The 26100-nt window shown below is 47.5% G+C and overlaps 1 protein-coding gene across 1 annotated transcript in view; it reads left to right on the top strand.

Moving 5' to 3' along the window:
- Positions 1-21878, top strand: part of KCNH5 (potassium voltage-gated channel subfamily H member 5) — a 178340-nt gene extending 156462 nt beyond the window's left edge. Inside the window, exon 11 of the mRNA XM_035116477.2 lies at positions 20929-21878. Coding sequence (XP_034972368.2) covers positions 20929-21876 — 948 coding nt within the window. The 3' untranslated portion in view covers positions 21877-21878. The remainder of the gene's footprint in view (positions 1-20928) is intronic.
- Positions 21879-26100: the final 4222 nt, after the last annotated feature.

Raw genomic sequence — 26100 nt, 5'->3', positions numbered from 1 at the left:
AATGTTGCCTCTGCCATGAATAAACTATGCAGCCTGAAGCAAAACCATTACCTGTCAGCCTCCGTCTCAGCTGCAGAATGGGGATAGCAATACTGACATACATTGCAGAGTTGTTGTAAAGATTACTGAGATAATGAAGGTGAAATTCTTTTTACAACCATGAACCGGAGGTTTTTAAGCAGAGGTCAGGGAAGTAAAAAGGTAAAGGTAAAGGAACCCCTGACCATTAGGTCCAGTCGCGGACAACTCTGGGGTTGCGGCGCTCATCTCGCTTTACTGGCCGAGGGAGCCAGTACAGCTTCCGGGTCATGTGGCCAGCATGACTAAGCCGCTTCTGGCGAACCAGAGCAGCGCACGGAAATGCCGTTTACCTTCCCGCCAGAGCAGTACCTATTTATCTACTGCACTTGACATGCTTTCGAACTGCTAGGTGGGCAGGAGCTGGGACCGAGCAACGGGAGCTCACCCCGTCGTGGGGATTCGAACTGCCGATCTTCTGATCGGCAAGCCCTAGGCTCTGTGGTTTAGACCACAGCGCCAGCTGCACCTCTAAGGGAAGCAATAGTACCACTCTATTCTGCCTCGGTCAGACCACACCTGCAATACTGTGTCCAGTTCTGGGCAGCACAGTTTAAGAGGGATATTGAAAAGTTGGAAGATGTGCAGAGGAGGGTGACCAAGACGATCAAGGGTCTGGAAACCAAGCCTTATGAGGAACGATTGAAGGAGCTGGGTATGTTTAGCCTGGAAAAGAAGAGACTGAGAGGAGATATGATAGCCATCTTCAAATATCTCAAGGGCTGTCACATGGAAGAGGGAACAAGCTGGTTTTTTCCTGCTCTGGAGGGTAGGACTCAAAGCAATGGCTTCAAGTTACAAGAAAGGAGATTCCGACTAAACATTCAGAAAAACATTATGACAGAGCTGTTTGGGGAAAAGAGCTGTTTGGCAGTGGAACAGACTCCCATGAGAGATGGTGGGCTCTCCTTCCTTGGAGGTTTTTAAACAGAGATTCCTGCATTGCAGGGGGGTTGGACTAGATGACCTTTGGGATCCCTTCCAACTCTACAATTCTACGGTTCTCTGTATATTTGACAAATGACTCAGCTGTTCTCCTTTGCCTCTGCAACAGCAAGCAATTGACACCTCGGCAGAGCTTCGCCAACCTTCTTCAGCCGTTCCTGAACAGACACTTCTTATTTTTAGTCCCTTGTGATCTTGCAGTGCCACTGGCTGTGTATAAAATTCAAACCCTTCGCTCAGCATTTCCAGCATTGCCCAGTGACATTTCTCAACATTTCCCTAGTTTTCACAGGTCTGTCATACCACTGAAACTGAATCTTGGGCAAAAATGATAAATAAACAAGAATTAAAAAACAAACAAACTAAGAATCTTACGGCACAAGCCGTAATGCCATCATTAAACTTGTTTCCTCCACTAATTCTGCTGTGGAATGTGAGCTTCTAGAAGCCCATCCTATTCCGTGTGAAGGCAGCACACAGTAACATCAATACCATGTAGAAACTTAGAAATTCAGGAAAGCCACCTGACCTGCGTGGGAGGTGGGGGGAGGCCCTACCTGTTCCGTTGCTGTTTTCAGTCCTCTCCAATAAGGGAGAAAAGAGCTTTGAGCACAGGTGTGTGTGGTCCTGGGCATGAAGCTTAAATGTGCCACCCCTCAGTTCAGAGCTCATTGGGCACATACTCTCAGTTGCATGGAAGAAGCATGGAGTTCTTAACTTTCATTCACATGTGACATAGAATCATAGAAGGGAGTTGGAGGTAAATCTAGTCCAACTCCTCGCAATGCAGGAGTGTCAGCTAAGGCAGGACACGGTCTCATTAATTCTTTGGAGTTTATGAAATACTTCTACTTCCTATTGCTGTGCTGAAGAAGTTCTTACGAAACAGTGGATGATATCCAGAAACACTGTACACCACAACAGTTGTATGACTACTTTGGCAGCATTGGAACATTACGAGACAAAGCCTTCAGCTTGTTTTTTATTGGATAACTTTCTGCTATATTGCTTCAATTCATGACCTGTAGAGACTTTCAGAGACTTAATAGATTTCCACTTTATTGTTTATGTTGTGAAGAGAATCCTCTAAGAGTTGTTTGCATTGGTCATATATGTTAAGTTCTATGTTCTGTTTAGACATCATAAAGAGTTGGTATTATATACTGCATGTTCGCATTTGGCCGCGTGTTGCTCTGGTTTTGATTCACAGCTAAGGCATTCAACAGATAGCCATCCAACCTCTGCTTACAAACCTCCAAGGAAGGAGAGTCAACTGCTTCTCAAGGGAGACGAGACCGTTTTATACATGGTTAGTGCAGGGGGTGTGCAATTGGTTGCAACCGTGAGCAGGAGATTGACAGCGGTGATTGTGCTGGTGATTCATAGAATCCTAGAGTTGGAAGAGACCACAAGGGCCATCCAGTCCAACCCCCAGCCAAGCAGGAAACACCATCAAAGCATTCCTGACAGATGCCTGTCAAGCCTCTGCTGAAAGACCTCCAAAGAAGGAGACTCCACTACACTCCTTGGTAGCAAAGTCCACTGCCGAACAGCTCTTACTGTCAGGAAGTTCTTCCTAATGTTTAGGTGGGATCTTCTTTCTTGTAGCTTGAATCCATTGCTCCGTGTCCGCTTCTCTGGAGCAGCAGAAAACAACCTTTCTCTCTCCTCTATATGACATCCTTTAATATATTTGAACATGGCTATCATATCACCCCTTAACCTTCTGTTCTCCAGGCTAAACATACCCAGCTCCCTAAGCCGTTCCTCATAAGGCATCGATTGGTGGCTACGGGCAAGGCCTGCTGTTGATTGGCTGCCGCTGTGGTATTATGGTGGGTGATTGGCGGCTGCTGCTGGCGAGCGGGCAGATGATTGGTGGCTGTGGTGCCATGTGTGATTTGCAGCTAACAACTCTGGACAATCACCCCCCCCCCCCGAAAAAAAGCTTAACAACTCTGAGCAATCTCCCCCCATTTTCTTAATTTGGAGTCCGTCTTATACACGGGGGCGTGTTATACACAGAAAAAAATACATGTTCAAATATATTAAAGGATGCCATATAGAGGAGGGTGAAAGGTTGTTTTCTGCTGCCCCAGAGAAGCGGACAAGGAGCAATGGATTCAAACTACAAGAAAGAAGATTCCACCTAAACATCAGGAAGAACTTCCTGACAGTAAGAGCTGTTCGGCAGTGGAATTTGCTACCAAGGAGTGTGGTGTAGTCTCCTTTTTTGGAGGTCTTTAAGCAGAGGCTTGACAGGCATATGTCAAGAATGCTTTGATGGTGTTTCCTGCTTGGCAGGGGGTTGGAATGGATGGCCCTTGTGGTCTCTTCCAACTCTATGATTCTATGATTCTACAGTATATATTTAAGTATAACGTTGCAGTCTGAGGCTGTTGTGCTATACCCACTTACCTGGGAGCAAGCACCCACTCGATTTAATGGGACTTGCTTCCTAGCAGACAGGATTGCCCTGAACATTAGGCAAAATAGCCTTGAGTAACCCACAGCATCCCTTCTGCCTTTCTGCCCCTCCTGACAACTTTGACTGGAAGCTTTGAAATCCCCTTATCATTACTTAATCCAGTTCCTGGCAGTTTTCTGCCTGCATTTTGCAAATAATTTTACGTAACATATGATGCTCTAGAGTTGCTACATTTGGGCAACTGAAATGCCCTGGCCCCTTTGAACAATTCTGCATGCTCACTTTTGATGGGTGTGGAATATTTATAGTCTGTGTTATGTAATGAGGATTACTTACTTTTGTTCAACCAAGTCTGTGTCCCATTTGCAAAACGGAAAAGGGGAAGGGGGGGGGGAGAGAGAGAGACTCATCTCAATATGCTGTACATTTAATGCATTTGATATTTTCAACTCTAATTGGAGCTTGGGGGGTTCTTAACTTGCAGTTTTCCAGCAGACACTTCCCCCCAAATCAGATTTAATTATTTGAGCTAAAGCGAGGGGGGGAGGATGAATTTCAATACAGAAAAATAAAAGAGGTGTTGTTGTTCAAATAACCTGCAGCCAGCACTTCTAAGGTGCCCAACATCTTGCTCTGCTTTCCTTTGGACCACAATAGTGAGGCCGAGAGGGGGGTCTTGTCGTCTGGGCAGCCCAGGACCTCCATACACACTGCCCAGGCTTGCATCTGGGAGGGGTCACTTCAGTGCAGCTAACACAGTGGGTTGACTTCACCCTTGAAGGCACACTCCATTGCCTCCAAAAGGATGCCAGCTGCTCTTGGAGGAGGCAAGACCTCCATTCACATTGCCCAAGGAGGTCACTTTGCTGCTGCTGACGCCAAATAATTTTTTTTAAAAATGCAGGAAGCATCCTTTATGAGTTACAGGTCTCTGCAGCCACAGCAGGTGCTGTGATTCTCCAGTGCTTTGACTTCACCCCTGGAGGCACACTCCATTGTCTCTTGAGCCCTAGGCCACTTTAGGGAGGTGAGAATGCTTGCCTGAAATGTAGCCCATCCCCTCTTGCACCTGGTCCCACCCACCAATGGAACGTGGCCCCCAGAAAGTTCCCCACAAGGGGGAGATCTTAAGAATGGGACAAGATGGTAGATGAAGAAGCACTCTGGATGTAGGACCTCAGCTGGCTAGCTGGGAGTACACCGCCTTGATGCCAGAACTGTTTCACTTGGCAAAACTGACTTCTGTGCGCAAGTTGCTCGCTCAGCTGGTGCAGCCTCTCTGTGAAATGAGACTATCGTCGGGGGCTGGGTTAATGTTCAGGACTGAATTACCTTTCATTACCCTAGAGGGACCGTGCGAGAAAGATTGGGGTTAGGATAACGGCTGCAGAGCATCTCACATTAATGCTATCTTCGCCACCCCTGTGTTATAGATAAAGAAACCTCCTCAGTTTTCTAGGGCTGACAACCGGTTAACTTTTACTTAACCTTCGCTTGCCGCACTGGCAACCTCCCTCTCCCTTCCTCACCCCAAGCCACTTTCTAACCATCTCCCAAATAACCCTGAAGCTTAAGCCACTCGGGAAGACACGGCCTCAGCGCCAACCCTTCTTCTTAACACACAAACATGCGGCCTTCTTAGACCCCCTCCGCCCATGGGAAACAAATCCTGACAGCAAATTCCCATCACATTAATGACTGTTGATCTTGCCATACAGTGAAGTTTTTCCCCATTTCCCTTGAGAAGGTGTGTATGCAGCAATTAATTTAGTTCTCCCCCCGCCCCCGTCCTTTGGGGCTTAACTTTTAACTCTGGGCTCCTCGTTTTGAAATGTCTCTCTCTGTGGGAGCCTGTAATTTCAAGGAGGCCAAAGGAACAACAACAGGAGCTTGTTCTATTATTAGGATTCTTTTCTTTTTCTTGTAAGAGAAACCTCGTCTAATTTCCCATGGAGCAGATTCTCTTGTGGGCTTGGGGACTGTTGCCCTTTCGTTTGGTTGGGTGTCCATTTTAGACAAAGTGAAATTCCATCGCAATTCCAAACGTTTGCAAAGTCTGCATATGAAATATCAACCTGTGAAGAGAAGCTTCTTTCCTTTTGTTCCTCTCTTTTAACATTAATTTTACACCGATAATATAGGTTGCATCAGTTTGACCATAAACATAAACATTATTATTATTATTATTATTATTATTATTATTATTATTATTATTATTATTTATACCCCAGCCACTCTGGGTGGCTTCCAACAGAATATTAAAATACAATAATCTATTAAACATTAAAAGCTTCCCTAAACAGGGAAACAGAAACCATTTTTTCCCATTTAATAAAACAAAAAACCCATCTGTATTCCATGGCTGGGAATCAAAAGTGGGGAAATTCCTTGTGTCCTGCTTGCCATCTGATTAGACCGTGTGAAAAGAGGTTTCTGGGCTATTCTTATTTTCAACAGATTGCATAAATAGGGTCTGAAAAACTACTCATATTAGAAGAACATAATTGCATTATTTTTTTCTGCAAGGAAAAGGAAAAACTAAAGAATTTGTTTTCCATCCCCTTGCCCCTCAAATTAAATCCATGTTTTTTTTTAAAAAAAATGGTAAAGGTAAAGGACCCCTGGATGGTTAAGTCCAGTCAAAGGCGACTATGGGATTGGGGACTCTTCTCGCTTTTCAGGCCGAGGGAGCCAGTGTTTGTCCGCAGACAGCTTTCTGGAATATGTGGCCACTTCTGGTGCAACAGAAGACCGTGACAGAAACCAGAGCGCATGGAAACGTCATTTACCTTCTCGCAGTAGCAGTACCTATTTATCTACTTGCACTTTGACGTGCTTTCGAACTGCTAGGTTGGCAGGAGCTGGGACAATCACAGAATCATAGAATCACAGAGTTGGAAGAGACCATGAGGGCCATCCAGCCCAACCTCCTGCCAAGCAGGACAGAGCAATGGGAGCTCACCCCCAGGGCCGTCTTAAGCATATCTGGCGCCCTGGCGCCGTGGTGTTAAGATCCCTCCGGCGCCCCCCCCCCCCCCGTTTCCCAGCGGGTGCAGCGTGTTTGGCGGGTGCAGCGTGGCACCCCCTGGCGGCCCGGCGCCCTGCCGCATTGCGCCACCCAGCCTTGCCTTAGGGCCGTCCCTGCTCACCCTGTCGTGGGGACTCGAACTGCTGACCTTCCGATCAGCAAGCCCAAGAGACTCAGTGGTTTAGACCACAGCGCCACCCGCATCCCTATGGCACACTATGTCTCAGGGGTGCTGGTTGTTTCTGATATATTCAAGGAAACTTAACATGGCTATAAATGCGATTTGTGAAATGTTTCTAGTAAGTCTAGTATGCCTCCAAACTAGGGTGAAAGAGGAGAGCGCAAAATGTGGTCTGAAGCTCAACATCAAAAAAACCAAGATCATGGCCACTGGTCCCATCACCTCCTGGCAAATAGAAGGGGAAGAAATGGAGGCAGTGGGAGATTTTACTTTCTTGGGCTCCTTGATCACTGCAGATGGTGACAGCAGTCACGAAATTAAAAGACACCTGCTTCTTGGGAGAAAAACAATGACAAACCTAGACAGCATCTTAAAAAGCAGAGACATCACCTTGCCTACAAAGGTCCGTATAGTTAAAACTATGGTTTTCCCAGTAGTGATGTATGGAAATGAGAGCTGGACCATAAAGAAGGCTGATCGCCGAAGAATTGATGCTTTTGAATTATGGTGCTGGAGGAGACTCTTGAGAGTCCCATGGACTGCAAGAAGATTAAACCTATCCATTCTGAAGGAAATCAGCCCTGAGTGCTCACTGGAAGGACAGATCCTGAAGCTGAGGCTCCAATACTTTGGCCACCTCATGAGAAGAGAAGAATCCTTGGAAAAGACCCTGATGTTGGGAAAGATGGAGGGCACAAGGAGAAGGGGACGACAGAGGACAAGATGGTTGGACAGTGTTCTCAAAGCTACGAACATGAGTTTGACCAAACTGCGGGAGGCAGTGGAAGACAGGAGTGCCTGGCGTGCTCTGGTCCATGGGGTCACGAAGAGCCGGACACGACTAAACGACTAAACAACAACAAAGTATGCTTCCATGAAAAGAGAGAATCAAAGAATTGGAAGGGATCGTCTAGCCTTCCCCCTCATCATACAGCCTAATCCCCCCCAAAACTCAAAACACTACTAATATTCTCTGCTCCCATGATTGGAGGGAGCAATGCTTCTGAATATCAATTGCTGGAAACCACAGGAGGGGAGAGGGCTCTTGTGCTCAGGTCTCGCTTTTGTGGGCACAGGATACTGGACTTCCCATTCAGGGAAAATAGGCATATCGAGGACTTGTAATACTGGAAACAACCTTGAAACCAGTGCCAATTCATGGGGAATATGAACATGGGAAATTATTTCAATGGGAATTGTTTTCCAGTGCTATGGCTGGAAATAAGATGCAATAGGAACAAGACAAGACAGAGGTACTGTTTGTGGGGGGACAGGAGACAGGCGGGTGTGGAGGACTCCCTGGTCCTGAATGGGGTAACTGTGCCCCTGAAGGACCAGGTGCGCAGCCTGGGAGTCATTCTGGACTCACAGCTGTCCATGGAGGCGCAGGTCAATTCTGTGTCCAGGGCAGCTGTCTATCAGCTCCATCTGGTACGCAGGCTGAGCCCCTACCTTCCCATGGACTGTCTCGCCAGAGTGGTGCATGCTCTAGTTATCTCTCGCTTGGACTACTGCAATGCGCTCTACGTGGGGCTACCTTTGAAGGTGACCCGGAAACTACAACTAACCCAGAATGCGGCAGCTAGACTGGTGACTGGGAGCGGCCGCCGAGACCACATAACACCGGTCCTGAAAGACCTACATTGGCTCCCAGTACGTTTCCGAGCACAATTCAAAGTGTTAGTGTTGACCTTTAAAGCCCTAAACGGCCTCGGTCCAGTATACCTGAAGGAGCGTCTCCACCCCCACCGTTCTGCCCGGACACTGAGGTCCAGCGCCGAGGGACTTCTGGTGGTTCCCTCGCTACGAGAAGCCAAGTTACAGGGAACCAGGCAGAGGGCCTTCTCGGTAGTGGCACCCAGCCTGTGGAATGCCCTCCCACCAGAGGTCAAAGAGAACAACAATTACCAGACCTTTAGAAGGCATCTCAAGGCAGCCCTGTTTAGGCAAGCTTTTAATGTTTGATTTCTGTATTTTAATGTTTTGTTGGAAGCCGCCCAGAGTGGCTGGGGGAACCCGGCCAGATGGGCGGGGTATAAATAATAAATTATTACGTTCTTGTTCTCTGATCCTTCCTCTGAATAGTGGGTTCCCCGTGAAATGTTTCCACAGGGAGGCACTCCTGTGATGGCTTTCAAGAGCCTCACCATGGAACTAACACACACTTCCTGTGTGCACATAAATCCTATCTTCTGAGTATGCTATCTTTAACTGAGATATTTACGTATGTGTGCATATGGTAGATACTGTTGGAATCTGCACGCCCTACGCCAAGATCTAATTTAAGACTGCTGCAGCAACAATCTGCGCATTGGAATTAGACTTCTCACTGGAATTTTGCAGTGTACAACCAAATGTCTGGCGAACAGGTAGATTGCGGGTGCAACATTGATTAATTTCATTTCATTAATGACTCGCTTCCCACAAAGCATCCCAAAGCAATTAACAATAAAATCATGAAAACAGCCATGATAAAGGCATCCATCAAAACAATGCCAAGTCTAATACTGTACAGGCATAAAAAATTCCTCTTGTTCAATAAGTGCGCATATTGTATATTAGAGAGGACACCTGTCCCATCTGTAAAGGGAGTTCCAGAGGAAAGGTTCTAAAGACCCAATTCCTGCATCGTATGGAATGGACCTCCTGATGAGATTGTGTCTGCAAGAGATCCTCATTGTCAGAGCTTAGTGATCAACCGGGTATATAAGGGGCCAGTATATAAGGTCTCACGAGGGGCAGTAGCTCAGTAGTCAAGCATATGTGTAGCCTACAGAGAAGTCAAGGAAATATAGTGGAACATATATTTCCATGGTGCCCCATGATATTCTTGTAAAGAAGCTGGTAAAATGAGGGCTAGACAATGCTACCTGAAATATACTCGGAGTCGAGAGTGAATTTCATGCTCTTTATTCAGCTCATATTCATCAAGGAGAAGAAGAGAAGACGAATGGCTCTTTTCCCAAAACCATCTGCTTATATACATTATTTACACAATGGGCCTTGCGTGATTGGCTACTTCAGGGCTACACCTGTGGGCCAATTATATTGTGGATTGACTTCTGCCTGCAGCCTGATTGGCTGCTCCTACAGGCCAATCAGGTAGCAGATTCACTTCTGCCAGCCGCCTGATTGGCTGCTCCCGCAGGCCAATCAGGTTGCGGATTCACTTCCACCTGGAGTTGGATTGGGTAGCTCCCGCTGATTCTGAATCCTATTGTTCTAGGATTCAGCTCAGTACATAACACCCCTCCCCTCTAAGTTCCAGTCCTGCCCGGGAAGTTGCATTCGTAGTCCCCAAGGTCTGCTGGCCGCCTCCGTGTGCGTTGTGGCCTGGGGTGTTCCTTGGTCAGGGGTTCTGGTTCTGGCTCGTGTTCCGAGGCTGCTGGCTGTGCCGGGGCTGTCTGGTCTGGCGCCACTGAACCACTAGGTTGTGACTCTGGTTCCGGTGTCCTTCCAGCCTCGGGGCGCCCCTCTGTGCCTACTGCTTCTGCTTCCCCTGCCCACCCCTCTCGCTCTACAGGCCTCACTGCCCTGCTGTCCCCTTGGGACCCCTCTGTCCCGCTCTCCTCCCGGGTTCCTCCTGGGAATCGTCGCCGTAGCTGGTCGTAGTGGCGGCGCCAACATTGCCCCCCTTCCGTTAGTACCTCGTACGACACGGGACCGGTCACCTTGGTGACTGTGGCGGGTACCCATGCTGGGCCTGCCCCAAAATTCTTTGCATACACTGGGTCCTGGGCCACAAATGTCCGGGGGTTCCTGCCTTTCCCCACCACTACCTCATCCTGAGCTCTGTCGGGGTGAAGTCGGTCCAGTCTAGTTGCAAGGCGCCGGCCCATGAGTAGTTCAGCTGGGCTCCGGCCCGTCGTTGTGCTTGGGGTGCTGTGCTGTGCTAGAAGAAATGCGGCAAGGCGGTATTCCCAGTCCCCTTGTGTTATGCAGCGGAGGCTGTCCTTGGTGGTCCGCACCATGCGCTCCGCTTGGCCATTGGTGGCAGGGTGGAATGGTGCTGAGCGGATGTGGCGGATGGCGTTCTGCGCTGTGAAGGTCTGGAACTCCTCTGACGTGAATGCGGTTCCATTGTCCGAGACGAGGGTGTCAGGGAGCCCGTGGGTTGCAAACAGCTTACGTAGTACCCGGATGGCTGCCGCCGTAGAAGTGGACAGTACCAGTGCGACCTCCAGCCATTTGGTGTAGGAATCCACCACTATGAAGAATGTTTTTCCCTGGAAGGGGCCAGCGAAGTCCACGTGCAAGCGTGACCATGGATGTCGGGCGGACTCCCAGGGCTGGACTGGGGCCCTTGGGGGATCCGGTCGGGATTCTTGGCAGGTCTGGCAGTGTTGGACCCAGGCCTCTACCACCGAGGGCTGTGGTGAAAAGTGCTCCTTCAGCCGTTCCATTATTGTTTTGTAAGAGACGGTAGCGACATCTCTAGGTGCAAGGAGAGCCCGGGCGATTTCAAACGTCTCCTCTCCACAGACGCTGAAGAATGTCGCCCTCTTCATGGCATCGTTGGTGACTTCTTTCGCTTGCAGGAGGAAGTTGAAACGGGCGGCGTACCCTTCCCAGTCTCCTGATGCTGGTTTGAATGGCAAGAAGCTGCTGTCGGTTGCCATTCTGGGTTCCTTGGGTCCTGGAGCTGAAGCCTGGATGCACGGTGCGATGCAGCGGTGCAGCAGGTGGCGGTGCTGCGGTGCAGTGCGTGGTGGCGGTCAGCTCAGCAGGATCCCACCTTCGTCGCCAGTGAAATATACTCGGAGTCGAGAGTGAATTTCATGCTCTTTATTCAGCTCATATTCATCAAGGAGAAGAAGAGAAGACGAATGGCTCTTTTCCCAAAACCATCTGCTTATATACATTATTTACACAATGGGCCTTGCGTGATTGGCTACTTCAGGGCTACACCTGTGGGCCAATTATATTGTGGATTGACTTCTGCCTGCAGCCTGATTGGCTGCTCCTACAGGCCAATCAGGTAGCAGATTCACTTCTGCCAGCCGCCTGATTGGCTGCTCCCGCAGGCCAATCAGGTTGCGGATTCACTTCCACCTGGAGTTGGATTGGGTAGCTCCCGCTGATTCTGAATCCTATTGTTCTAGGATTCAGCTCAGTACATAACACTACCATTCAGTGAATTTGTAACTGGCTGACTGACCGAACCCAAAGGGTGCTCATCAATGGCTCCTCCTCATCCTGGAGACTAGTGGGGTGCCACAGGGTTCTGTCTTGGGCCCAGTCTTCTTCAACATCTTTAACAATGACTTGGATGATGGGCTTGAGGGCATCCTGATCAAGTTTGCAGATGACACCAAATTGGGAGGGGTGGCTAATACCCCAGAGGACAGGATCACACTTCAAAATGACCTTAATAGATTAGACAACTGGGCCAAAGCAAACAAGATGAATTTTAACAGGGAGAAATGTAAAGTACTACACTTGGGCAAAAAAAAAAATGGAAGGCACAAATACAGGATGGGAGACACCTGGCTTGAGAGCAGTACATGTGAAAAGGATCTAGGAGTCTTGGTAGACCACAAACTTGACATGAGTCAACAGTGTGATGCAGCAGCTAAAAAAGCCAATGCAATTCTGGGCTGCATCAATAGGAGTATAGCATCTAGATCAAGGGAAGTAAAAGTACCACTGTATTCTGCTCTGGTCAGACCTCACCTGGAGTACTGTGTCCAGTTCTGGGCACCACAGTTCAAGAAGGATACTGACAAGCTGGACCGTGTCCAGAAGAGGGCAACCAAAATGGTCAAAGGCCTGGAAACGATGCCTTATGACAGTGGTTCCCAACAGGTGGTCCGGGGACCCCCAGGGGTCCGCGAGCTATGCCAGAGGGGTCCGCAAGATGCTATTAGAAAAAAAATATTAAATATATTTCATATGATAACAGATTTTTTTGTTTTGGCTGCTTCCTGCATGAGTAGAGTCTAGCGCAAAAATGGAATTAGATGAGGCATTAGTTCTGCTGTATGCCGTTAGGTGGCGCTTTACAAACACTACTGTTTTGCAAAGAGGCAGCGCGCGCATTCTACTAACACTCACCTCCCCAAGATGCTTTGTGCGCGTTGGCTTCATTTGTGCACTACTGCGCAGGTACCCTGTCTTCTCCATTCCCCTCCCTCCTCCCTGGACTCTTATAAAAAGACTCTTAATTTGGCTCTCACTTTTTAATTTTAGGATTAGGAATTAATGGGGGTCCTTGTCACAATAGCGGCTCGATGAGGGGTCCTCGAGAACATTTTGTTGGGAACCCCTGCCTTATGAGCAACGGCTTAGGGAGCTGGGTATGTTTAGCCTGGAGAAGAGAAGGTTAAGGGGTGATATGATAGCCATGTTCAAATATATGAAAGGATGTCATATGGAGGAGGGAGAAAGATTGTTTTCTGCTGCTCCAGAGAAGCGGACACGGAGCAATGGATTCAAGCTACAAGAAAGAAGATTCCACCTAAACATTAGGAAGAACTTCCTGACAGTAAGAGCTGTTCGGCAGGGGAATTTGCCGCCAAGGAGTGTGGTGGAGTCTCCTTCTTTGGAGGTCTTTAAGCTTTGATGGTGTTTCCTGCTTGGCAGGGGGGTTAGACTGGATGGCCCTTGTGGTCTCTTCCAACTCTATGATTCTATATGCCTCTTCTGATCTCATCAGAACATAAGAAGAGCCTGCTGGATCAGGCCAGTGACCCGTCTATTCCAGCCTCCTATTCTCACAGTGGCCAACCAGACCCTTCATCATCTTGGTTGCCCTCCTCTGCACACATTCCTGGCAGAGGTGAGGTTGAAACGAAGTGCTTCCTGTTTCATAGCTCAGTCCCTTATTCTTATGCACATGGAAATCAGCCTATTCAATGTAATGTTCATCACCATTTTGCAGGAAGTAGGAGGGGTGAACAAAAGAAGAGCCTGCTGGATCAGGCCATCAACTGCATCTTCCCCTTCTCACAGTGGCTGACCCGACATCCACAAGCAGGACCCGAGCACAAGAGCAAGTCTCATTTCCTGCAGTTTTCAGCAACTGGTTTTCATAAGCCTACTGCCTCCAGCAGCAAAGGTAGAACATCGCCATTGCCCTGCATGGATTCATCTAGTCCTCTTTTTAAACCATCCAACTTGGTGGCCATCACTGCCTCTTGTGGGAATGAGTTCCACAGTTTAACTATGCGCTGTGTGAATAGGTCCTTTCTTTTGTCTGTCCTGAATCTTCCGACGCTCAGTTTCACTAGATGTCCCTGAGTTCTGTGCTGTTCCCATTCTATGCAGAAATTTATGCATTTCTATCATATAAGGACTCGCTATCATATAAGGACTCGAGAGCCAGTGTAGTGTAGTGGTTAAGAGTGGTAGACTCATAATCTAGTGAACCGGGTTCGCATCTCCGCTCCTCCACATGCAGCTGCTGGGTGACCTTGGGCTAGTCACACTTCTCTGAAGTCTCTCAGCCCCACTCACCTCACAGAGTGTTTGTTGAGGGGGAGGAAGGGAAAGGAGAATGTGAGCCGCTTTGAGACTCCTTAGGATAGTGATAAAGCGGGATATCAAATCCAAACTCCTCCTCCTCCTCCTCCTCCTCCTCCTCCTCCTCCTCCTCCTCCTCCTCCTCCTCCTCCTCCTCCTCTTCTTCTTCTTCTTCTTCTTCTTCTTCTTCTTCTTCTTCTTCTTCTTCTTCTTCTTCTTCTTCTTCTTCTTTCTTCTTCTTCTTCTTCTTCTTCTTCTCTCACCTTTTCTCTAAACTAGAAAGCCGTAAACATTGTAAGGGAAAGTGCATCACCCCCTTGATCATCTTGGTTTCCCTTTTCCGAACCTTTTCCAAGGCTGTTGTTGTTTAGTCGTGTCCGACTCTTCGTGACCCCATGGACCAGAGCATGCCAGGCACTCCTGTCTTGCACTGCCTCCCGCAGTTTGGTCAAACTCATGTTCGTAGCTTCAAGAACACTATCCAACCATCTCGTCCTCTGTCGTCCCCTTCTCCTAGTGCCGTCAATCTTTCCCAACATCAGGGTCTTTTTCCAGGGAATATTCTCTTCTCATGAGGTGGCCAAAGTATTGGAGCCTCAGCTTCAGGATCTGTCCTTCCAGTGATCACTCAGGGCTGATTTCCTTAAGAATGGATAGGTTTGATCTTCTTGCAGTCCATCTCCTCCAGCACCATATTTCAAAAGCATCAATTCTTCGGCAATCAGCCTTCTTTATGGTCCAGCTCTCACTTCCATACATCACTACTGGGAAAACCATAGCTTTAACCATACGGACCTTTGTCGGCAAGGTGATGTCTCTGCTTTCCAAGGCTACAATGCCCTTTTTGAGGTGAGGCGACCAAAACTGTACACAGTATTCCAAATACAGCCATACCACAGATTTTCACAATGGCATCAAGATACAGTATTGGTAGTCTGCATTCAGTTCCTTCCCTAAAGATTCCTAACATGGAATTCTCCTTTTTCACAGCTGCTGAACGCTCAGCACCAGACTTTCCTTGCGATTATTGTTCTCCAAGAACAGTTGCCTCTTTTTAGCATATGTTCCTTTACATTCCCTCTTTTTAGCATATGTTCCTTTAAATCATGCTTTCATGTTTTAAACATGATTTTCTTCTTCTTTCTTTAAGTGCAGGGATCGCTGAGTGTGTGTGTGTGTGTGTGTGTGTGTGTGTATATATATATATATATATATATATATATATATATATATATATATAACAGTATATTATTATAATTATTTTTGCAAAGGGCCCCAAACCCCAGCTAGCAGCAGGAGTGGCGTGACACGTATAATTAAAAATATTATTTGCCATCCCCTGCAGCTTTCGTTGTAGACTATGACAGCCAAATGAAAGCAGGAACAGCTCTTAATTGAAGATCCATGCACACTCTATTTGGGTCATAGCAGGGAGATAAAATCATCAGCCTGTTCCCCCCCCCCCCCGCCACAGACGCAACACCCACCCACCCCACACACTTTTTGCTGTTTCAACTCAATACTAATAAACATGTTGTGGTTCTAAATTATGCTAAGTAGCTGTGTTAACTCCAGGCCATCACCCGTGTCCTTGCTGTAGTTGGAAGAAGGCTTGTGCACAGTGCGTTTTAATGAAGCCAAGGGGAGCTTTGATCACAGAGCTGATTTCCTAGATTAACTTTCAGCGTGTCAAATTCCCCCAGCACCCCCGCCCAGTCGCCTTCAACACCATCGAAATCAGTCTTGCCTACGACGAACTACGGCTTTGTGGGACGGGCAGAAACTTCTGGTCGCTGGCTCCAAAAGCGGCGAGGAACTGGGTGACAACTCGTTTGCCCTGAATAGTTAGAATGGGGCCGTAGACTTGTAGAATTGGAAGGGACCACAAGGGTCATCTAGCCCAACCCGCTGTGATGCAGGAATCTTTTGCCCAACGTGGGGCTTGAACCCATGGCCCTGGGATTAAGAGTCAGGGCAGGCCGAGACAGAGGAAGGAGCACCAGGTGTGGTGGAAGAAGAAGAGGCTGTTCAGCCAACAGTAGACTCCCCACTTCCCCCCAGCCCCACTGTCTCCTAGAACCAGGAGGGGCTTGAAGCGGGAAGAGCATAGCCTCCAACACTTCTTCGATGAAATCAGGGATGCCCTTTTCTATACCCTCCAACGTTTCTCATCATCATCATCATCATCATCATCATATACTGCCCTATACCTGGGGGTCTCAGGGTGGTTCACAAAATAAAATCAAGATATTAAACCACAAAACACCTAATAGAAGCAACAACCTAATAGCTGCCCACCCCCCACGCAAAAAACAACAACACACATTTTAAAAGGGCTTAGGATGTAAATCAGATCAACCAAGGGCCTGGTTTAAAAAGAATGTTTTTGCCTGGTGCCTGAAGGCATATAATGAAGGTGCCAGGTGAACTTCCCTGGGGAGAGCATTCCACAGACGGGGAGCCACTGCAGAGAAGGCCCCTTCTTGTGTTGCCACCCTCCGGACCTCTTGAGGAGGAGGCACACGAAGGAGGGCCTCAGAAGATGATCTCAGGGTCCAGGTAGGTTCATATGGAAAGAGGCGTTCCTTGAGGTATTGCGGTCCTGAGCCATTTAAGGCTTTATAGGTCAAAAGCCAGCTGTCTGCGGACAAACGCCAGCTCCCCCGGCCTATAGAGCGAGATGAACGCCGCAACCCCAGAGTTGTCCGTGACTGGACCTAATGGTCAGGGGTACCTTTACCTTTTCCTTTACTTATACCCCGCCCATCTGGCTGGGTATCCCCAGCCACTCTGGGCGGCTTCCAATACAGCTTCAATACAATACAGCATCAAACCTTAAAAACTTCCCTAAACAGGGCCGCCTTCAGATGTATTTTAAAAGTCAGATACAGTCATACCTCGGGTTAAGTACGCTTCAGGTTGAGTACTTTCAATTTAAGTACTCCGCGGACCCGTCTGGAACGGATCAATCCACTTTCCATTACTTTCAATGGGAAAGTTCGCTTCAGGTTAAGTACACTTCAGGTTAAGTACGGACTTCCAGAACCAATTAAGTACTTAACCTGAGGTACCACTGTTTTTGCTTATTGCCTTGACATCTGATGGGAGGGCGTTCCACAGGGCAGGCGCCACCACCGAGAAGGCCTTCTGCCTGTTTCCCTGTAACCTCACTTCTCGCAGCGAGGGAACCGTGGAAGTTGCTTTAAATGCTTTTCTTGTCAATAAAGAATTCGCTATCAGAAGTTTGCCATCCTTGGCTGGTGAGGGCCAGGACACCTTTGGTTTGGATGCCTGAACCCAGAAGCCTCGTAAGGAAGAACCCTGAAGTGGTGTGTGAGGCATCAAAATGCCCTACTTTCCCATCTCAAAATCCTAGCCTACGCTCGAGCTCTTTAAATAATACTATGAAGGCCAACAAAGAGGTTATCCATATCATAAAGCACATCAGATACTGCTTGACCTGATACGCAGGGTTATATTAAAACACCTGCCAGACACTTTGAGTTAATCTCTCCGATATGCTTATGCCTGAAAAATTCTTTGTTGCCCCGGTCTAAGCAGAGATAATAATAATTTTTAAAAGCCAGCAATGAGCTGAGTAAAATGGTTAAAATTTGTATTCCATACAATATGGTGGGGGGAAAAAACAGGCATCCTGTTTTAACCTCCATCCAGAATTCTGGGGTAAAAAACCTTCCCCAGATTCCTTTCCATTGTGCTATTTACACATCATTATCAGTGGATTGGAAATTCAATTCCGTTCACATTTAAAAGGGAATCTTCCTCATTCTCACTTTCTGAAACACCATCTGAACTAAAACACAGCCATCCTTTGAAATTTGCATTTCTTCCAGATTTTTGTCATGCAGTTTTCCAGCCAAGTCATGTGTTCGAAATGCATACACTAAGGTAGAATACATCTGTTAGTGAAAATAGCATGCAGCAATCATCCGTTATATTATTTATTGGGTGTGAGTTGTGTGTGTTGTGGGGGAACTTTGCAAAAACGTGTATTTTAGGAGAAAATTCCCTTCAGAAATATGTGTGTTGGAAGAAATTTGCACTAAAATGCTGGTTGAATTTTCCTGAGGACTTAAAAAAGAAAATGCAAACTGAAGTGGAGAATTGGACTTAAGATTGGAAAAAATGAGAAACCAAAACCAACAGATTCACCTATACCTAATAATTGCTTCCACATAAATGCACAATGAACCAGGTGTGGGTATTCTGTTTCTCACCTGTCCCTTGCATAATATGCAGCTGCATCAGGTTGCACTACAAACAGGTTGATTGTGTGTCATGCTGAAGGATTATCATAATACACATCAACACATGTCAACGCACTTCCTTCTTAACTTGATACACTCCCCCGAGAACAGGGCCTGTGTTCTACGTTGATCTCCTCTCAGCCTCTGTCACTTTCTTTCAGTGGGTCTTTCTGCTGGGAAATGGATCGCAGTGGGTTTGTGGGGGCTCCGAAAACCAAGTGAAATATCCCTTATCTCAGCTGCAGGGAACCTGTAGCCCTCACTGTGGAAACATCAAGACTCGGTTGTTACAATATGCTCCTTCTGGGGCGCCCCTTTGGCCCGGACTTGGGAGCTCCAGCTGTTGCAAAATGCTGCAGCTAGACTTGGGTCTGTTTAAGCTAGACTGTTTTTAGGCTCCTGGGTCAGGCGGAATGTGGGTGGCCCTGTGGTCTAAACCCCTGAGCCTCTTGGGCTTGCCAATCAGAAGGTCAGCGGTTCGAATCCCCACGACAGAGTGAGCTCCCTTTGCTCTGTCCCAGCTCCTGCCAACCTAGCAGTTCGAAAGCACACCAGTGCGAGTAGATAAATACCCTGTTTCTCCGAAAATAAGACATAGCCATAAAATAAGCCGTAGCAGGATTTTAAAGCATTCAAGGAATATAAGCCATACCCCGAAAATAAGACATAATGATAGGTACAGCAGCAATGCTGGTCGCGGCAGGAGGAGGAGGAAAAAAAATAAGACATCCCCATTCAAACTACAAGAAAGAAGATTCCACCTAAACATTAGGAAGAACTTCCTGACAGTAAGAGCTGTTCGGCAGTGGAATTTGCTACCAAGGAGTGTGGTGGAGTCTCCTTCTTTGGAGGTCTTTAAGTGGAGGCTTGACAGCCATCTGTCAGGAATGCTTTGATGGTGTTTCCTGCTCGGCAGGGGGTTGGACTGGATGGCCCTTGCGGTCTCTTCCAACTCTACGATTCTATGATTCCCCTGAAAATAAGCCATAGTGTTTTTGTTTTTGTTTTGAGGAAAAATAAATATAAGACAGTGTCTTATTTTCAGAGAAACACGGTAGGTACCACTGTGGTGGGAAGGTAAACAGCGTTTCTGTGCGCTCTGGCTTCCGTTACGGTGTTCCGTTGTGCCATAAGTGGTTTAGTCATGACTCAGAAGCTGTCTGCGGACAAACGCCGGCTCCCTTGGCCTGAAAGCAAGATGAGCGCCGCAATCCCATAGTCGTCTTTGACTGGACTTAACCGTCCAAGGGTCCTTTACCTTTTACCTTACCTGGGTCAGGTTCAATGTTATTGCATTAATTTACAAGGTCATTTACAATTTGGATCCAGGATACCTCAAGGATGACCTGATCACTTATATCCTTGCCTGATCATGAAGGCCCTTGAAGGGAATCACTGTTTTTGGTTTCAAATGACTCAGATACACAGCTCATATCCCCTCTTAGCTGTTTATTCAATATTGTGGGCACAATTTTATGGTACTCCCTTCCATTTGGGGTCAGACAAGGTCACTCACTACTGAACATCTGGAACCTAATGAAGAACATTATTGTTATTATTATTCAAGCAAGCATTTTAATTTGAATTTGATTTAATGGTTTTAAATGATTTATATTCTTTTTTTTTATCTTACGAACCATTTAGAGACCATTGCAGTTAAGCAGAATATAATTTCTTTAAAATAAAGAAAGGTAAATAAAGATCTAGGGAGCCACAGATATCCTGCCTTGCTTCATCCTCGTAAGGAAATATTGCAGCACAACATATGGATGGTTGGAGACAGGAGCACACAATGGATAAAATGAATTTGGATATCTGTCTCCACCACTGACAGCTTGCCTTGGCCAACCACCCATGTATTCACTTGCAGAGAAAATGCCAAAAAAGAAACAAGGAGCCCCCCCCAAAAAAAAACCAGCTTTTGCCAACCTAGTGCCTTTTTGGACTATAACTCCCATCATCCCCGACCATTGGGCCTTGCTGGCTGGGGCTAATGGGAATTGGAGCCTAACAACATCTGGAAGGACAGCAGGTTGGGCAAAGTTGCACTAAGCCAATAATAATAATAATAATAATAATAATAATAATAATAATAATTTATTATTTATACCCCATCCATCTAGCTGGGTTTCCCCAGCCACTCTGGGCAGCTTCCAACAGAAAAATAAAACACAGTGATCGATTAAACATTAAAAGCCTCCCTAAACAGGGCTGCCTTCAAATGTCTTCTAAAAGTCTGGTAGTTGTTTTTCTCTTTGACATCTGATGGGAGGGCGTTCCACAGGGCGGGCGCCAGTACCGAGAAGGCCCTCTGTCTAGTTCCCTGCAACTTGGCTTCTCGCAATGAGGGAACCGCCAGAAGGCCCTCGGTGCTGGACCTCAGTGTCCGGGCAGAACGATGGAGGTGGAGACGCTCCTTCAGGTATACTGGACCGAGGCCATGATCTTTGGCCCCACTCCAAAAATATTTGCTTACCAAGGAAAGCTGTTTCGTTGGTTTGTTTCTTACTACATGTTGGATTTTTGTTGCCCCCTGCAGATTATTTTCCGGAAAATCAGCGATGTCAAAAAAGAAGAGGAGGAGCGTCTGCGTCAGAAGAACGAAGTGACATTGAGCATCCCCGTGGACCACCCGGTCCGAAAGCTCTTCCAGAAATTCAAGCAGCAGAAGGAAATGCGGAACCAAGGCGCAACCATCATCGACCCAGAGAGGAATAGCCTCCAGGTGGAGACCCGGACCATGCAGAATGGGGCCTCCATCACTGGCACAAGCGTGGTCACCGTGTCTCAGATCACACCCATCCAGACGTCCCTGTCTTACATGAAGACCAATGAGGTCATCAAACAGAACAACAGGGATGCCATGGAGCTCAAGCCCAACGGCAACAGCGAGCAGAAATCCCTCAAGGTGACCAGTCCCGTGAGGATGAAAAACGGGAACGGGAAGGGGTGGCTCAGGCTAAAGAACACCATGGCGGGGCAGGAGGAGAAGAAGGAAGACTGGAACAATGTCACCAAGGCCGAGTCCATGGGGTTGTTGTCTGATGACCCCAAGAGCGGCGACTCAGATAGTGGCGTAACTAAAAACCCACTGCGGAAAACGGACTCTTGCGACAGTGGGATCACAAAAAGTGACCTTCGTTTGGACAAAGCTGGTGAGAACCGGAGCCCCCTGGAGCACAGCCCCAGCCAGGCGGATGCAAAACACCCCTTTTACCCCATCCCCGAACAGGCCTTACAAACTACCCTCCAGGAGGTCAAACACGAACTCAAGGAAGATATTCAGCTGCTAAGCAGCAGGATGGCTGTCCTGGAGAAGCAGGTGGCCGAGATCTTAAAGATACTGTCTGAAAAGGGCACGCCACAGACACCTTCTCCCAAATCCCATTTGCCCCCGAAGCTACCGTCCCAAATACCTTGTCAGGATATTTTTAGCGTTTCGAGGCCCGACTCACCTGAATCAGAGAAAGACGAGATCCACTTTTAATAGATAATGCCTATTTCTCTTTCTGCACTCTGCGTTGTCTCCGACTAAGTTGGAGTAGGTCCATTAGACTGAATGGGCTTAAAGTTGGTCACGCCCATGCATTTCAATGGGTCCTCTCTGAATATGACCAACATTGGATACAACTATACGGGTATGCTGTGAAATGAGCAGGCACACACACAGAGAGAGACATACACACATGTATGTATAACGTACCAGAACAGGTGTATATGTTCATGTGTGTGTGCATATGTGTGTGTGTGTGTGTGTGTATATATATATATATATAGACTAAATATATATATTTTCACTTGCATTCGATATGACTTGAACACACACACAAAAATGGATTTTGATATGTAAATATTGCATGTCCAGCTGGATTCTGGCCTGCCAAAGAAAACAGTTATTAACATAGATATTGCTTGTATAATATGCAGTTGACTGCATGCACACTTTCAATTTATTTATAATCTCTATTATAAAATAAAAGGATGAATTTTGTTTTAAAAAACAAAAAACAAGCAAAAAGGCGACGGTGTTCTATTTAAAGTATCAAGGACCAGTTTGCCAGTGTGGTGTAGTGGTTAAGAGCGGTAGACTCATAATCTGGGGGGCCGGGTTCGCATCTCCGCTCCTCCACATGCAGCTGCTGGGTGACCTTGGGCTAGTCACACTTCTCTGAAGTCTCTCAGCCCCACTCACCTCACAGAGTGTTTGTTGAGGGGGAGGAAGGGAAAGGAGAATGTGAGCCACTTTGAGACTCCTTAGGGTAGTGATAAAGCGGGATATCAAATCCAAACTCTTCTTCTTCTAAATAAATTGAACATACTATTTCAAGTGTGGGGAACATGGGTGTAGCCGGAGGGGCAAGGGGCAGCTTCCTCCCCCATCAATCAAATAAATAAATAAATACTAAACTAAAAGTAGAACTTGTAGAAAGATTTCGACAGATTTTTCTGAGCACTTGGGGTCAAACGTAATTTAAAACAACCGTTGTTGAGACATTTCATTCTGAATCCGCTAAACAGAGCCAGATGGAGGACGGTGACAGGTGGGTGTCCTGCCCCCCCCCAAAAAAACCCCATAAATCCTGGCTACACTCATGGTGGGGAAACATTTCAGGCTGGTACCATCTAATAAAAGGGACCCAGGTGGCGCTGTGGTTAAACCACTGAGCCTGGGGCTTGCTGATCAGAAGGTCGGCGGTTCGAATCCCTGTGACGGGGTGAGCTCCCGTTGCTTGGTCCCAGCTCCTGCCAACCTAGCAGTTCGAAGGCACGTCAAAATGCAAGTAGATAAATAGGAACCGCTACAGCGAGAAGGTAAACGGTGTTTCCATGTGCTGCTCTGGTTTGCCAGAAGTGGCTTTGTCATGCTGGCCACATGACCTGGAAGCTATACGCCGGCTTCCTCGGCCAATAATGCGAGATGAGCGCGCAACCCCAGAGTCGGTCACGACTGGACCTAATGGTCAGGGGTCCCTTTACCTTTACCTTTACCATCTAATAACATACTAATTTATGGAATCATGGGATGTCAAAAGCAGGCCACAAACAATCCCCGGATTCTGTCTCTTTGTCACATTCTTGGACCAACAACCTGAAATGGGGTGGGGGGCAGAGCTAAGCAGATTTGTCAGTGGTTGCTCTTTGCACTGTATGTAGGTAAACGGCCAGTAACAGCCTTCCTCAAGCTGGTGTCTTCCAGTTGTTTTTGTACTCCAGCTCCCTGATCATTGGCTGTTGCTGGCAAAGGCTGATGGGAGTTGCAATCCCAGGCATCTGGAGGGTACTGGGATGGGAAAGGGTGATCTCCAACTCTGAGCTACATTCAGGAGGTGCAAGTATCCCTTGCTCTAGAAACCACCATCAAGGATTCCTACATATATTAGCCACCCCTCTCTTAAAGTATTAGAAATATTTACGGCAGATGAGGCCAATCGTGGGTCCAATGGTCAAGAAGGCTGTGGGTCCAATGTGGGTCCAATGGTCAAGAAGGCCGGAGTACTGTGTCCAGTTCTGGGCACCACAGTTCAAGAAGGATACTGACAAGCTGGAACGTGTCCAGAAGAGGGCAACCAAAATGGTCAAAGGCCTGGAAACAATGCCTTATGAGGAACGGCTTAGGGAGCTGGGTATGTTTAGCCTGGAGAAGAGAAGGTTAAGGGGTGATATGATAGCCATGTTCAAATATATAAACGGATGTCATATAGAGGAGGGTGAAAGGTTGTTTTCTGCTGCTCCAGAGAAGCGGACATGGAGCAATGGATTCAAACTTCAAGAAAGAAGATTCCACCTAAACATTAGGAAGAACTTCCTGACAGTAAGAGCTGTTCGACAGTGGAACTTGCTGCCAAGAAGTGTGGTGGAGTCTTCTTCTTTGGAGGTCTTTAAGCAGAGGCTTGACAGGCATATGTCAAGAATGCTTTGATGGTGTTTCCTGCTTGGCAGGGGGTTGGACTGGATGGCCCTTGTGGTCTCTTCCAACTCTAGGATTCTATGATTCTAAGGCAGTTTCTGCCTGTGCTGTAGAGGGACGTGAGGGGCAGGTGGGGCTCATCAGCCCACCTGGGAGAAGGAAAACTCTGATCCTAAACCTCTGCTGCCTTTGCAGGTTATACTCAGTCCAGTGGCGGAGCTTCATGCTCCAGCACCGAGGGCGGGGGCTGGGCTGGTGCCCGGTCTGGGGGCAGGGCACGCCTCCCGGAGGTGTGGGACACACAGTCCAGGGGTGGGGCGTGCCTCCTGGAGGGGCGTAACACACATTCGGGGGGCGGGGCGGGCGTTTGGGGGGCGGGGCGGGCACCCGCGATGGCACCCCTTGGAGCCCGCTGCTCGGGGCGGCCTGCCCCCACCGCCCCTATCCTCCTACGCCCCTGACTCAGTCATGAGGTAGTTTATTGGGAGTAAACCCTGCGGGAAAATCTAGCCTTGTGGGATGTCTTCAGGAGAAGAGAAGAACAGCACTAAGGAGCGAACTCTACACAAATCTGCAGTAGAGTCCCTAAGGCAGTTGGATGGTGCCTTGTACGCCTCCTTCCGGCAACCCCTGCAGCCAAGTGGGTGCCAAACATTTCACTCGGCTTTCCTTTGGACAACATCAGTGAGGCTGAGAGGGGGAGTTTGTCGTCTCCGTACACATAAGCTCCCCCCTGCACCCACCACAAATCTCCTCTAGAAGGTTGGGAGGGAACTCAGAACAGGTATGGGGGGGGGGTGACAGGGAGAGAAGAGGGAGGGAAGTTTGCATTGATTGATTGATTGATTGATTTTACTTATATTCCGCTTTCCCACAACGAGCTGTGCCCAAAGTGGCTTACAGCAACCATTAAAAACATCAGAATGGAGAAGTAGACAACGTTGGAAATACAAATATGGAAATTGCAGAACATGTCAGTAGGTTCAAAAGAACAAAAACCAACAATTTAGCAAGCACAGAATAACAACAACAACAACACCACCACAGACAAACAGACAAACAAACAGACAAATTTATTATTTGTATCCCACCCATTTGACTGGGTTGCCCCAGCCATTCAATAGCACCCAAGAACCAGTTAGGCTTAAGTACATAAATACAGAGCAAAAGCAGAAGTAAAGATTCTGCTGCTGGTCTTGCTCCACTCCCAGGAGACTGGCTTAAATACAGTTTGGGGTGGGGGTGGATGCTATATAGCTGTTTCCCCATCTTTTTCCTCCAAAGGAGGCTGACAGCATCAAAAGGCAAAAGCGTTGGGGTGACCAATATGATAGCAAATTTCTTCCCCAGCCTTCTGCTGGTGCAGGTCTTGCTTCACTTCAAAACCATCTCCGCTAAAACTCCTTGCACTGGCGGAACTGTTTACCCGAAAACCGCAGGTGGTATTCATTTACTATCATTTATTCATCTGCAACCTTGATAAGGATGGAAGTAGTGAAAATCAATGCTGACAATGTTCTCTGCATTCTGCGTTCTTTTTCTGATCTTTGGTAGACAACAGGAAAAATAACAACAGGCCGTTCGTGCCGATATTTATATCTCTGCATACATGTGTGAGAGAGTCACGTCCGTGGCTCAGCCCAAGTATCTACCTACCTACCTACCTACCTGATAAAATTATAACACACCTTTTCCTCCAAGGAACTCCTGCTGGTATTAGGGATGTAGAAAGGTACCATTTCACACTCCACCCTGTATTTATTGCATGCAGACCACATTTTCTGACCGTACAAAGCATTGTGC

The sequence above is a fragment of the Zootoca vivipara genome, chromosome 1, assembly GCF_963506605.1.
Source record: "Zootoca vivipara chromosome 1, rZooViv1.1, whole genome shotgun sequence".
In the NCBI taxonomy this organism is placed as follows: Eukaryota; Metazoa; Chordata; class Lepidosauria; order Squamata; family Lacertidae; genus Zootoca; species Zootoca vivipara.
This window is presented reverse-complemented; position numbering and strand designations above follow the sequence as displayed.